Here is a 15,088-nt window from a genome sequence, read left to right on the forward strand (position 1 = left end):
GGACGTATCCCAGTAAGATGCTGGTAGGAGTCTTGACCGTACTTCCGGGATTGCTCTGATAGCCGTGGGATGCCCTCCCTTCCTCAAGCAGCTCAACGGATGTTGCTTCCCTTGTCGCTACATGCTAGCGGCCGTTTCAGGGGCCCACTATTGAGTTTGCGAGTCACCCCCTGCCTGTTTATCCGTATTTTTCAATATTGGTCAGGGGCAGGGGCCATAGTCCCCATAGTTAACCGGTTAACTATTCCACAGCCACCCACACCCATATCCCTATCATTTCCTTTTACCATATCTCACAATAGTCCTGCATCAACCGGGGATTGTCCTTTGGTGTACTTCCATAGTGCATACAGGGATAATCGCCGGCTGATGTCCCATTACATTTAGATTAAAATTGTTCAACGGGCCTCTGCGAGTTGGCTTCGGCCCCTCGTACGCCTTCCAAAGGTCCGGGACCCTGTGGTCCCGTGATTATGTAAGGAACAAACATAATAATCTTTATATTAATACCTATTACTAAAACCTAAATACTGTCACAACTGTGACGCATACAAACGAACAAAATAGAACTACCAGAGACACGCGACGCGACAACACAAATTGTCTATGACAAACCTATGGCACAGATAAAAAAAAATATAAGCAAATAGACAGTCGCTATACAAACTCACCTCTTCGACGGACTTCTTGGAGAACTCGTTCATGGACACAATCCATTGCTGCACCAGTTCATTCACAATAACTAGATCATTATATAACCACGTCAATAGGTCGTTCACCCATTGCACGCTCGGCGGGTCGGGGCCCGTGCACGTCGGTACTATGATGCTCTGGTGTTTCTTCAGCGTCAGCTGTTCGGGCCCGGGGGACATGCGCCCCAACCTTCTCTTGTTCGGAGGAGTGGCTGGCACGAACCCAGTGGGCTTAGCAGGTTTAAACGAAGCACTCTTAACCTTAGCACTGGTAACTAGCACACTATCAGCACTATTAATAATTTCGTTGGACGTTTTCTTCACTTCTTCGACAGTCGCTTTTTGTTTTGTATCGACCTCGGCTACTTTGTTCGCGAAGCGGGAATACGCCCATTTCGCGATGCCTAACAGGACGATGGAGAATAGGATCCATATGAAGATTAGCATGACTAGGTTGTCCATGGCAGTGTCCATATAATCGAAACTACATATGAGATCGTCAACTGCTTCGGCTAAGTCGGCCATAGTTTTCCATGGTGCTTCCCACCAGCGCGCGGCGCCCGTCCCCGCCGCTGTGTCTTCGATCACTGACTGAGATTGAGCCATTTTTTTTTCTATTTTCGAACGCACTATTTTCGGATTGAGCTCTGTCTCTTTCTCTCGCTGTGTCTCTCTCTGTTTTGAATGCGTTCAGTTACAGTTTATTAACATTTCGTTCGTTCGTGTTTTTCGTAGTTTCAGCTACCCTCGGGTTTCCTGCATTGTTTTTAGACTCTGTAACAAACAAACAAAACAATTTAGTAAGTATTTACAATTTTACTATGTTTTCATACCTTAACGTCATGACACTTATTTAAAGCTGTAAATCATTCTTTTCCGCAAAATCGAAAAATATAAATTTACCTAATTGCCAGCAAAATTAAAATAACGACCTAATTTGACTCGCATTGTAAGCAAATTCGTGTCATAAGTGCTAATCACTCAATTTGTAGCACAAAAACACCTGGACAGATTTCGATTGCATTTAATTTTGTTGAATTTTTCTCAAGACATGTAATTAACTAATAATAGGGATGATGACGGGGTATGAAAATAAAAAAAAATAATTAGTCATCTGGGTAATCATAAAATATTAGACATAACAAAATCAAAGTATATATATAGAGTAGGAACAAATACGTAATTTCTACGTATAAAATGTCTCTAAAAGTGAAGTCACGCGGGATTTCAAATTGACATATCTTCGAAAGTATTATTTTCCGTAAGAAAATAAAAAATACGTGTCTAATATTTTTTCATTTCCTAACTATATAACAGAAATAACATTAATCATCTACCCTATTACATCTATTTTCTTTAAGACACTAAAAAGAAATTCTACCATCTCAAAAATTGAGTTCACGACACACCACATAAGGTAACAATGTCATGGAAAACAATAGGCAATCGTCTATTGTCATACATAAGGCACTATATGTTTGTATGTTGTATGTTGTAGGTACCCATGATATAACGTGGCGGTCAAGCGTAACTGATGATGTAATTACTAAGTTACAGTGTACAGTAGCACATATAAATGACGATCAAACTGACGAAGGGATCGGTGGAAAAGAAAGGTGTTTTAAATGCGTGTAAGGGCTAGGAAAAGATGCCATATAATTTAGTTATATGTATACGATTTTAGCCAGCTCGACCGGAGTGATATCACGGCCTCACAGAATACCGACGTGTAAGAGGTTACCGCAGGCTCAATTACCCCGATTCCCCAACAACACTTAAATTCCTAACCCCCAAAAAATCGGCAACGCACTTGTAACGCCTCTGGTGTTTCGGGTGTCCATGGGCGGCGACGATTGCTTACGATCAGGTGATTCGTCAGTTCGTTTACCATAAAAAAACGACAAAACGAGTGCTGTATTTAAATGTGAATGGATCGGAAGAGGATGACCAAATATTTTAGAAGATTATGTGAAGAATGGTATGACGTCTCTGGTAGAGCATTATGATTATATTTGCGTCGACGACAAGTAACTTAGGATATGTAGAAAGAGCATCACATTTCCAAAAAAAAACGCAACCGCATAAAACCGAATGGATGAGAATCACCTTCTTTTTGGGAAGTCGGTTAAAAAGAGAGATTCACGAAAATACATCATCGATCGTATAGAGATAAAAAAATAAATCTAGTCTACAACCTCCAAAGCCGATAAAACAAAATTGTTGTGTCTACTGTAGATCCTGGCTTACAGGAGTTGCAACAGTATGGCAAGTTGTGGCGGGCTTGTCCCAATAAAAAAAGCCTATAAAAGCTAGTAAATCATAATAAGAGATGTCAAAACGTATAGACATCATTAATCCATTTAGGAGTTACAGGATAAGTAGTATTACAAAAATAACGTGGGTAGTGTTTATTTTATTTGTAGACAATTAGTTAATCTGAGTGTGTAACCGTCTAATCCAATTTTCATTAAACCAATTAACAGAGATATATTAACTGGACAAGGTTAAACGTGTTAGTGCTGTTTCAAGATCAAAATTATGTGGTGTTATGGGAGAAGTGAATCATCGTCGTCATTAAACGTAAGTACTTATAATTTTTCTATTAATGTGACGTGGAAGCGTTTATCATTCTCATATTATAAATTTGAAATTTTGTTTGGATGTTTGCCTCTTGTCTACGCCTTCGGGGATTAAACAAAAATCAGCGTCGAACCTCAAACCCACATTGAAATATGTACCATCTAAGGTTATTTTTCTACCAGAGATATGCTATGCTACGTTGCTGTGGATGCGTTTGGTTTCCATCATATTCATTGGTATACATAGATTAGCACTAGTGGAAACGGATTCAGCGAAGCTATGCTTTTTATATGGAAAAGTTGCATGCTATGGATGGTTTCGCTACTATTGATACATCGCATACTCGAACTGCGCATCTTCCTCACACATAGCTTATTATCAGAGGAAACGGTCACATAGTTTTGCTTAGTTATCACATCTTCTTCTACATCCGGAGCTGCGGACTACCTACCGGGACCTCGGGAGAAAAGCAGGAGTAGGAACGGGGTGGTTTTTAGTCAGTAAGTCTGACACTCCCTCTCGCCTCGCCCAAGGCGGGAGAAGACATTGTATGATTTTCCCCCCTCAAAAAAAAAAGCTTATAGTAATAGGCTCACCTCCTATTACATGGGTCTTATAACATAAATGGTGAAACGTGGGTGTACATTGTATAACAGCATAACGTCAGAAAGTTTCACAGCTTACTTAGGCTACATAGCACATCTCTGGTGAAAAAGCTACATAAGGCTGACTCAACCTGAGTCATAAGCCTAAAGTCTAGTACTCACAATCATGACAGACGGTAGACGGGATGACCTAATTCTGGCTATCGGCCGCCATACTTGATTTATGACCTCAAATACAAGTGTTAATTAGACCAATATTCCGGTGAAGTTTTTAATTTGATTAGATAATATAACATTGTTATTTATAGTGTCAATGTCAGAGGGGTCATACATACATAAATGTTGTACGTGAATTGATATGTTGGCGAATTACTCTAAAACTGCTGTATGGAGCTGGATGGAATTTGAAATTATTATCAATAGGCTGCGTAATTTCATCGCTGAACTATAGGACTTTTGTACATAAGAGGGTTTGCCATAATATCTATGCTTGGTGAGAGTAGAAATCACAGATTAAAAGGTTCACGTTTGTCAGAGAGTAAAAAAATATTGTCTCCTGATATTATCTTCTAATATACTTAAAATTTTCATGTCACAATGTTAGTTACCGTACTCCTCCGAAACGGCTTTACCGATTTTTACCAAATTTTATATGCGTATTCAGTAGGTCTGAGAATCGGCTACTATCTATTTTCCATACCCCTAAGTGATAAGGGTTGTTCACCCTTAATTTTTTTTTGACGAAATAATTTATAAGGCAAAACAACGTGAGCTGGGTCAGCTAGTAACTCAAAAAAAAAAAATCCGTTACCTATTATGTACATATCAAATGACAAGTAAAATTGCTATCAGATTCCATAAAAGATATTATTTCGCGCTCAAGTCATTCTGTCAATAAAATTAAGCATGTTTCAACGCAACCAGTGAGTCACTTCACTACTGATAACCAATCCCGCCAAACGAGTGCCTATTACGTGTAGCAGGTAAATTAATTTCAGATTCTGTGTTATGAATTATTAATAGCATAACGATATAAAGTCCTTGACAGTCAATAAATAATGATGTTAGGGGAAAATTATGGTTTTTGTAGTGAGTACTGAATAATAAATAGGTACAATGAAGAGTTCATGGTTAGGTATTTATTTATTTAAAAATAATAATATCTTTACTTTTTTGTGAGTAGGTACTTGAATTTTCTGTTCATTAATATGTATTTCAGCTATCTACCATACATCTATATTTATTTTTTTTGTATACAAAAGAATGAAAATATCTTTTTTCTTTTATACATATATCGTTGTGGTAATTTGTAATTTTTCTTCAATATTGTTATAATGGCTTTTACAAAATAATCGGTCACATTTTATATATTTTTCAGGTTTTAAAAAAGAGGCCTACGATTGAAATTCATATAAAAATTAAGACTTTAAAAATAATGATAACTATGTACTTACATGTACATAAGAACACTCACATTAATCATCAAAATAAATGTGACATTCGAGATATTCCATCAGTTAAACATATAAATTTTCATGTCACGGCCGACCTTTTCATTAAATTAAACAATGAACAATTAAACAAAGCCTTATAGAAACAAACACGATGTAATTAAACATTCAAAGCATTAACACCATATACATTATATTATATGTCTGACCTTGGCTTTTTCATTTACACATATATTTAAAAATACCTAATAAACAAAAATGGTTCACATACTCATGACACCCAGACGACAAATTGTGGATCACACAAAGCGTTGCTCCGTGCGGCAATCGAACCCGCTACACGTTGCACGGCAGCCAATTGCCCAGCCACCGTGCCAACCGTGCAGTCGACTTGATGCCTTTTGGAACGATTATCCTTTAAAGCGGAATTTCATTTGGAATGAAATGAAATTCCGCTTTAAAGTAGTTCTTTATCTAAGTCTGGGTTCGAGTACCTAGGTGTTATTTAAGACTTTGCCAACAAAAATCTGTTGAAGGCAAATCTTCCGCTAGCGCCAGTCTCTTTCCCCCATGGCATTTAAAGTGTTAATATTAAGCTAGAAATAATTTATTATTAATTAATCAAGGTGATGAGACTTGAGATGTCTAATAATAACATTTAAATTCATTAAATTTTAATTTTAGCCTTTACCTCATTGACTTGGTCGAACCAAAATCACCTCTTTAGTGCGTTGCGTGCATACGAACGTAGAAACATGTCATCTTACAAATCAAACGTTTATTTAAATGAAGATTACCAACTTACTAATATTAGGGTTCAATTCCCGAGTGGGGCAAAGTATAACTGGGATTTTTTCGGTTTTTCTAAAATTTCTCAGTGGTTGCACAGAGTCTGGAATTGTACCCAGTATATAACAATCACCCCTCTTTTACATGGGACTTAATATAACACAAGTGGTGAAAAGTGGGTGTACATTGTAAAGCGGCATTACGTGTCGTAATGTGCACCTCTGCCTACCCCTTCGGGGATAAAAGGCGTGACGTTGCGTAATTACCAACAAAATTAACAAAAATAATTCGACATTTAACCGAACGTTCTAATTAAAGTCTAATAGCAATTGCTTACGTCACCACTTGCTATGGATATAACGACACGTAATGCAACAGTATCGGCCGACCTGACCTTGAATGACATCATCGCGAGGTCATAGATTAACAGCTGAATTTTTAATCTATGTGCACTGAATTTAAATTATTATTCGTCTGTGGTATATAAAATGGCGGGCGGTTTGATGTTTTACTTTGTTTCTAGCTTTTATTTATGCAATATTAAGTTGATAAATTTCAATTTGGATTCATATCATCATTGTCATAATATTTCAACCACAAGTCGTCCACTGCTGACAATAGGGCTCAATCCTGGAGCTGCGGACTGCCTAGCGTTTTACCAGAGCTCGAAAAGCAGAAGTAGGAACGGGGTGGTTTTTAGTCAGTAAGAGTCTGACACTCCCTCTCACCTCGCCTAATGCGAAAGAAGTCATTGGATGATTTTTCCCCCTCAAAAAGGGCTCTCCCAATTGGGCCAGCGGCAAATGATTATATCGTGAATTTCTTGTGATTTTTTTAAATATAATCCTTGGCTTGACATTTTAAAGCAAAATTAATTGTTATTTATTAAATGTGTAGTTCGAATCAGGATATATACTATCAATTAACTTTAATTTATATATTGACTTTGATTAATATTTTTAATGTCAACTAAAAATAACGGTTTGCTCATGTAAATATACTGACAAAAATTATTAACTCGTTTCGAGTTACAGAGGGAGTTTTCCTCATGAGCAGCGTGCGCGGACGCAGAGACGTCGTGCAGCCTAACTTTTTAATGTTATTTTACCGGTTTTAATAATTGGCGATCTGTCACGACCCTGGATTAGGTTCTTACATTTCAAAGAGCCATCAGACCACCACAGATGTGGTCCAGTAGGGCTGATTCCTGGTCCGGAGTTGCGGACTACCTAGCGGTTTTACCGGGGCTCCGGTTCGAAGGGTATGAGTAGGAACGGAGTGGTTTTAAGTGAGTCTCTGACACTCTCTCTTACTTCGCCCAAGGCGGGAAAAGTCATATGACGATTTTCCCCCCTCAAAAAAAAGCACAGTACACGCTACATTTCCGCCATTTTGCTCAAGCTAGTACCCGCAATTAACTCGTATTAAATAATCAAATTACGTTATTTATTTTGTGGTACCTACAAAAATATTTATGACCTCATTTCATTTTGCAACCAAATTCGTAACGTAGTCTTTATTATTCATACCTAACAATGAGTCTTATTGTTGTGATGTGACTCGCGGATGATACCTAGGTACTTGGTGTTTATGTAGGTTATTAAGTTAGTATACCTATAGGTATTATGTTTTCCGCTTGTAGTTTTAAACGTATGAAGTTAGGTTCCTTTCGACCGATTTTGTATAAAGAACGTTTTTATTCAAGAGTGATTTCGGATTATATTCAGTACAATCATGTTATTGCTGAGGATTTGTAAAATGGTTGCCAGTCCACAACTATGTGCAAAACTTCCTGTCTCATCCAGCAAGCCTGTGGAGTGAATATCACCATTCAATCACGAACTTATTTAAGAAAACCTACTTATCCCTACTTGAGACGCAACGAATTGATTACATGACCGGTGTCTGATCTTTTACCAACAGGTGATCTGTTCGCTCATTTTCCGCCTATTCCATGACATAAAATAACCTAACAACAATTCAACAAACAACTTTGAGTAACGAAGAACAGAGGCAGTTTACAAATCTCAACACCATACTAAAGAATTCACAAAATAATTGACTCTAATTAGGAATTCAACTGTGTGTAAAAAACCGAAGGTTTACGCCATGTTAACTGGTATTAATTTACGGTTAAACTTAACCTTGGAAGTTATTACTCGACCATGATTAGAACCCTTATTACAGGAGTTACAATTAACCATATTAGTTGATAGAGTACGCACTTCTGGTTAATTAGCTCACCAATGATGATTTTACGGATTAGGTAGTGAGTCAATAATGATTCTTAATTGTTACTAAGGCCTAATAAACTGTATGCTCCTCATGTAACTGCTTCAAGTTTGAATTGGACTTTAGATTTAGATTTAGATTTCAGCCATAATCGTCCCACTGTAAGGCAAAGGCCTCCTTCCACTCCTCTCTGTTTAAAGCTTTTTGCGGCCAATCCTTGTCATAGCTGTTGAGTTCGTCCCGCCATCTCCTTTTCAATTGGACCTTAAAGTCATGAAAAATATGGTTCATTAAAGAATATGAAGGAATGGTAGCGAGCAGGCGATTCTGGCCTCGTCAGTTTTATGCTGATCAAAAGTATGGGCTCTTGGTGTGGTAGCGAGCAGATGATTACCTGATAGCAAGCAATCGTCGCCGGCCATAGACACCCGAAATGATAGAGGCGTTACAAGTGCGTTGCCGGCCTTTTGGGGGTTTAAGGGTTGTTGAATATCTGGGATTGGGGAGCGGGGTAATTGCGCCTCCGATAACCTCACTTACACAACGAAATACAAGGCAAGCGTTGTTTCACGCCGCTTTTCTGTAAGGCCGTGGTATCACCGGTTAAGACGACCTATTCATGTCGAAGCATGGCTCTCCAACACTTGAGAAACTAATTGAGTCTAATTGAGTAATTGATTTACTTAAAGGAATTCACTAGATGCAGGTCGCTAAGTATTTCCAATTAGCCGATCTGGAAGTCATTGGAGAGATTTATATTCAGCAGTACACCTTTTGGCTGATCCAATTATGGTTTTAAGGAGTTGCCAGGCAGAATTCTAAACAAAGTTAAATAAAAAATAGCCATACCATATTTCAATGTCACCAATGCAATCAAAATGGCATTCAATGTAAAATATAATGCTGTACCGTTCAGTAGTGATAAGAAATAATAGGGTACACTGATAACACAGCTCTATGTGATTTGTTGCTACTTATATCCTTCAGTGAAGTGGTCATGTTTTGGATGCAGTTTTAATTCCACAGTACTGAAAGAACGAACTAAAAAGAGGGTAGACCGATTTGTCTGCTCTTAAACATCCACCCGCATATACTCCAGTTCATCCGTGATCATGGCACTTGCAACAGTGCCGAAATATAGGAAACTCAGACATAAATAAACATGGTAAATATCTCGTCTTAACTTCTAATGTTGGATGCGTAGAGCTGAAGATCTAGCTCAGTGGCGTGCCATTGGAGAGGCCTATGTCCAGCAGTGGACGAGAACAGGCTGATGATGATAATGATGATGAAGTTCTAAAGTTAGACGAGAAGGCGTTACATTAATGGTAGCTGTCCAAGCCGCGTTTTTGACGAATGCATGCATCCTTCACAAACAATTGGTGGCCTGTAAATGACGAATGCTTGCTTTTTGCTTAGAAGCAATAAAAACAGTTCACGAAGCTGCAACGACAAATCTGGACTTTTGGCACGGACTATTGACGATGAAATGTCGTGGTGGTCCAGAGGTTTAAGACGCCCGCTTCTCATGCATGAGAGTGCGGGTTTGAAACCTACCAACGGCAAAGTACCAATGTGACTTTTTCCGATTTATATGTACTTTTTAAGATTATTTAGACACCACTGACTAACGGTAAAGAAAAACATCGCGAGGAAAGTCAACCCGCACTGAGCTAGGGTGGTGATAAATGCTCTAACAACTTCTCCGTGTGAGAAGAGGCTTTGGTCTGCAGCCAGTGGCGTAACTACATATACTGTTTCCGCGGCAAATTCGTTGGATGATCCTCTCTTTCCAATATAAAAAAATATAGTTCATGATGATAATTTTTCAACTTGCCGCCGGCTTGCTAACCCTATAGTTACGCCACTGTCTGCAGCTGTTGATGATGTTGATTAATGAGGATAGTTTCCTGAAGATTTAAGATTTCTAACATAATACAGAATGTATTATTACACAAACACATTACATGAGAAAAACGCAGTGTTACACCAATAACCTTTTAAAATAAATATGTATAACCTTGCTAACTTATGATTACATAACAAACAGTACATTAGTTGTACATTTATCCTTATCAATGCAATTCATTATTTACCTTTAAAAGTATATTTGTGTAGGTAGAGGTACCATATCAGTGTTGCATATCAGAACATTTTGAACATGGCCAAATACATATTATTAACTAGCTACTTCCGCGCAGTTTCACCCGCTGTGCTCGGTTCCTATTGATCGTGGCGTGATGATTTATAGCCTATAACCTTCCTCGATAAATGCGCTATCCAACACAAAAAGAATTATTCAAATCGGACCAGTAGTTCCTGAGATTAGCGCGTTCAAACAAACAAACGAACTCCTTAGCTATATTACTAGCTACTTCCGCGCGGTTTCACCCGTTCTACTTGGCTCCTACTGGTCATAGCGTGATGTTTTAGCGCGGTCAAACAAACAAACTCTTCAGCTTTATAATATTAGTATAGTATAGAAGTATAGATATGACCTAATAAATATAAATGATAAACATCTGCATGTATTTAAGTAACATGACATTTTCAGCGATTCATATTTTATCGATAGCAAGGTTAGTGCGGTGTCTGAGCAGCCGACTGCTACGCAAGGTGTTGTGAATACAATTCCCGCATTGAATAACTCTTTGTGTGATCATTCCCTACGTATACAGGGTGCCATAGTGCGGCCTCCGGAGCAGGTCTACTAAAAAGATTCGGTACCCCTTATAGGTATTGAGGGTGACCACCGAGGTGGTCTTAGTGAGGTAGAAATACCACACTCTCTTGTCTTTTATCCCCGAAAAGCTAGGCGCCTTTTGAAGGTTCCATCAAAAAAGGAAGAAAGCCATCAAAAAATTTAAACATCAAAGAGAATTGTCCGTCAGTCTGTCTGTCAGTGAAGCTATGTGCTCGTTCCAATAGCTTCGAATGGAGTAAGAAACTCTAGATACAAAATCCCATTTTTGAAAAGCTCGGTTGCGATATGACACGGTTTCCCTGTTTACAATATCTATCCACAACGACTTCGCCAAAAAACTTAAGTTCAGTAGTTTCGGAGCTTATTCGATGCACATAAACAAACAAACAATTCCTCTTTATAACGAAAGTCAAGAGTCATTCTTTTTCGAATAGACCAGAAAGGCACTATTGAACGTCCAAGTAAATATTATACTATTAAAAATGTCTGTCTGTCAGTCACTCCTCTAGTTGCTCTATTTGCTCGTTCCGAAATGTAGATTCCTATGCAGAAGAACGAGCAAGAAACTGCATAAGTTTCTCTTTTTCAATAAGATTCACAATACAATTCTTGTTTTCCGATCAAGCCAATAAACGAGCAGACGAATCACTTGATGGTAATAGTAATCGCCGCCGTCACCCGAAACACCAGAGTCGTTACAAGTGCGTTGCCGTGCTTTTGGGTTGCATTATAGATTAGCATTAGTATAGATTATTAAGAATAACTTGAAACTTTAATAATACAAAATTAAAACCTCACCTATTCACAAACACGGTCATCGACCATAATAGTTTATTATTATTTAAATAATTACGTAAATAAAGTCACTATCGCACACACAGACATGACCACTCAGGGCCAACCGCGGAGGTAAACTGACTCATTTCCAGCATCTTAATGCCTAATATGTAAGTAGGTATATGACCTAACCTTATGTTTTTAAAAATGTGTCATTCTTATAGATCACAATATGGAGCATGATTTTACTTAATTATCACAATAATTATAAAGCTGACGGATTTGTTTATTTAAACGCACACACTCACAGAAAACCGTTTCTCCAACAACCCTTTTTTAAGGAGGAAAATCATCCAATTACTTCTCTCGCCTTGGGCGAGGCGTGACAACAACAACCTTTAAATTCCTAACCCCAAAAGGCCGGCAATGTACTTGTAACGCCTCTGGTGCTTCGGGTGTCCATAGGCGGCGGCGATTGCTTACCATCAGATTACACGTCTGTTCGTTTACCGGCTTATACCATAAAATGCGTCAATCTACTGAACTACTGGTCCGAATTTGAATTCAACAGACGAGAATTATCTAAAACTGAAAGAATTCAGTAAAACTGTTCTCGACCCGATAATCAAACCCCAACTTCCTCGTCAGTTGTGTCACTTGATGACTTGATCGAAACAGTTGTAAAAATGACTAAGTATTATGAAAATAATGTATTTCTATCTCTACATACATAGTTGCATACCTGAAATATTCCCGTTAGTCGCTGAAAAAACCATTTCAGGCCATCATGTGTTCAAGAAAGCGAGGCAAGCGGTATGAGAACACGGTGTTTTATAGCTACGAGCTAAAACGAACTATAAATCTTCGAGATTAAGGTATAATATGGATTACTCTGATATTTTCGTTTTTAATTTTTTCAGCACCAGTCTTAATTTGTTTTTAATTGTAGTTTTGCTTTGTATTACAATGTAATCAGTATCAATGTAGTAACAATTTGTGGATCACACAAAGAGTTGTTCCGTGCGGTAATCGAACACGCTACACTTTGCACGGTAGCCAGTAGCACAGCCACAGTCAGAATTAGTAAATCATACTTATTAATAGTTAAAAAAGGGTTTATTAAGTCCAGCACCTACTGCCATACTCAGAGACATTTAATGATTACTTAAACTATTCCTTAGTAGTAATGTTCTATCACTTTGTTGCACCGACCACATTCTCACTGCATCACCTAAAGGTTGGCTAGCAAGGATGCCTATGGCATTAATCACCATTGTACGATAAGTTGCAAAAAGTTAAATAAATAAAATAAATAAATAAATGATTTTGTATCGAAAACAATTGCTAAGGACTGGGTTAAGTAACCATTAGATGACTCTGAGTACAGCAGTTAGCACTTATTAATTAAAACAAGCAATACTAAATGATATCATCTGTATACTTAGCGACTGGTAATGAAATCCCTACCCAACAAAAACCAACCTTAAACTTTAAGGAATAGAGTACAAATTAATTCGACCCAGACGCCTTGACCGAGTGTTTAAAAAAAATGAATTTGTAAACCAAAATTCAGTGTATGTATAGGTGTTAATTTCTTTGCCCTTGCTCTCGATAACCTGAATCTGTTACTTTTAGTTCAATTAACAAGTTATTATTGAGTTGATTCCTCTTAAAGACAAGCGTCCATAGGCCCGCATCGTACGCACCGCACGCAACGGATTTTAGTTTGCCTTGTATAGAAACTCACACAACTGCGTCCACTGATCTGCATCATACGGACCACTGATCGGCAATGCCTACATGCGATGCGTACCGATGACGTCATACGGAATGCCGATGGAAAAAATCCGAGTGAAAGTGGGATCAGTAATCCGATTGTTCCAATACTCGCTTCGGCAATCCGAAGGCTGTCGATATAGTGGACGCAGTCTGAAAAATTAATCCGTTTAATGCAATCCGTCCGATGCGTGCGATGCGTACGATGCGGTTTGTGGACGCTTACCTTTACCCATAACAGCTCACTACTGGAGTAAGGACCTTCTCTACTCTACATTAAATGGTTTGCCATAACACAAGTGTGGGAAAGCCATGCTTCGGCCTAACAGAAATCCGACGCTTGCGTTGTGTAAGTGAAGTTACCAGAGGCCCAATTATTCCCCTTCCCAATCTTCCCAAACCCTGATTCCTCAACAACCCTTAAATTCCTAACGCCTCTAGTGTTTCGGGTGTCCCTGGGCGGCAGCGATTGCTTACTGCGAGATGTTACGTCTGATCATTTGCCGATCTATGTTATAAAGAAGTAAGGCTGCTGTGAGAAACGTATTCTCGATTACCATTCAGTATTTTGACGAAGAGTCCAAGAGACCAACACCAACATTCTTACACCAGTATTCTCGGTTCAAGTTGGTCGATAACCGAGTCGCCACCATATCCTTTTCCACAAAAAGAAAAGGCAGAAAGCTCCAATTTCCAAATTATGTAGATGTTACCAATCGGATTTTAGTGTTTCTGGCTGTATGCCAACTTTTGTTTTATGCTTAAGTAAGCAATTTACTTGTGTACGCTGCTTTTGACAGTTTCCTGGCTTTTGTTAGTGAACATTTGTCGGTATTATCTATATCTACGCTAATATATAAAGCTGAAGAGTTTGTTTGTTTGTTTGAACGCGCTAATCTCTGGAACTACTGGTCCGATTTGAATAGTTCTTTTTGGGTTGGATTGTATAGACCATTTTTCGTGGAAAGTTATAAGTAATATCTTAACATCTACACTTCTACACTAATATATAAAGCTGAAGAGTTTGTTTGTTTGTTTGAACGCACTAATCTCTGGAACTACTGGTCCGATTTGAACAATTCTTTTTGTGTTGGATAGTCCATTTATCAAGGAAGATTATAGGGTATAAAACATCACGTTACGATCAATAGGAACCTAGCTGTAGCTAGTTATTAATAAAACAACTAAAAATATATTCCTTACTCCTTTGGGGAACAAAAACCTTGTTTTTTCGTAAATTTATTATACTTAATACCCAAATCCTTTTAGTACATTAAAAGCAGTGAGCTACAAAACGTGCCTCGATATAATTTATAAAATTAATTAGACTGGCTGGCTCGCCAAGGTCGGCAGGTCACCGGAGTGTCATACAGAGGCTCGGCTTCACGTGTAATACATTTATTATTCATTCATTTTTGTCTGTTATTACATATTACATAGCTGTTTACATATTACTAGTTGTTACTCGCGGTTTCGACCTAA

At 38.2% G+C, this 15,088-nt stretch overlaps 1 protein-coding gene across 21 annotated transcripts in view; it reads right to left on the reverse strand.

Moving 5' to 3' along the window:
• LOC118276813 (phospholipid transfer protein C2CD2L) overlaps window positions 1–15,088 on the reverse strand; it is a 74,257-nt gene that overhangs the window by 48,495 nt on the left and 10,674 nt on the right. For 20 of the 21 annotated variants that reach the window (XM_050699724.1, XM_050699717.1, XM_050699716.1 and 17 more), the window contains exon 2: window positions 672–1,466. In XM_050699724.1, coding sequence (XP_050555681.1) covers window positions 672–1,298 — 627 coding nt within the window. In that variant the 5' untranslated portion in view covers window positions 1,299–1,466. Of the gene's footprint in view, window positions 1–671; window positions 1,467–11,851; window positions 11,998–15,088 lie in introns of those variants that run through there. The other variant, XM_050699707.1, reaches the window with a different exon arrangement.

Source organism: Spodoptera frugiperda, chromosome 17 (genome assembly GCF_023101765.2).
Source record: "Spodoptera frugiperda isolate SF20-4 chromosome 17, AGI-APGP_CSIRO_Sfru_2.0, whole genome shotgun sequence".
Classification (NCBI taxonomy): Eukaryota; Metazoa; Arthropoda; class Insecta; order Lepidoptera; family Noctuidae; genus Spodoptera; species Spodoptera frugiperda.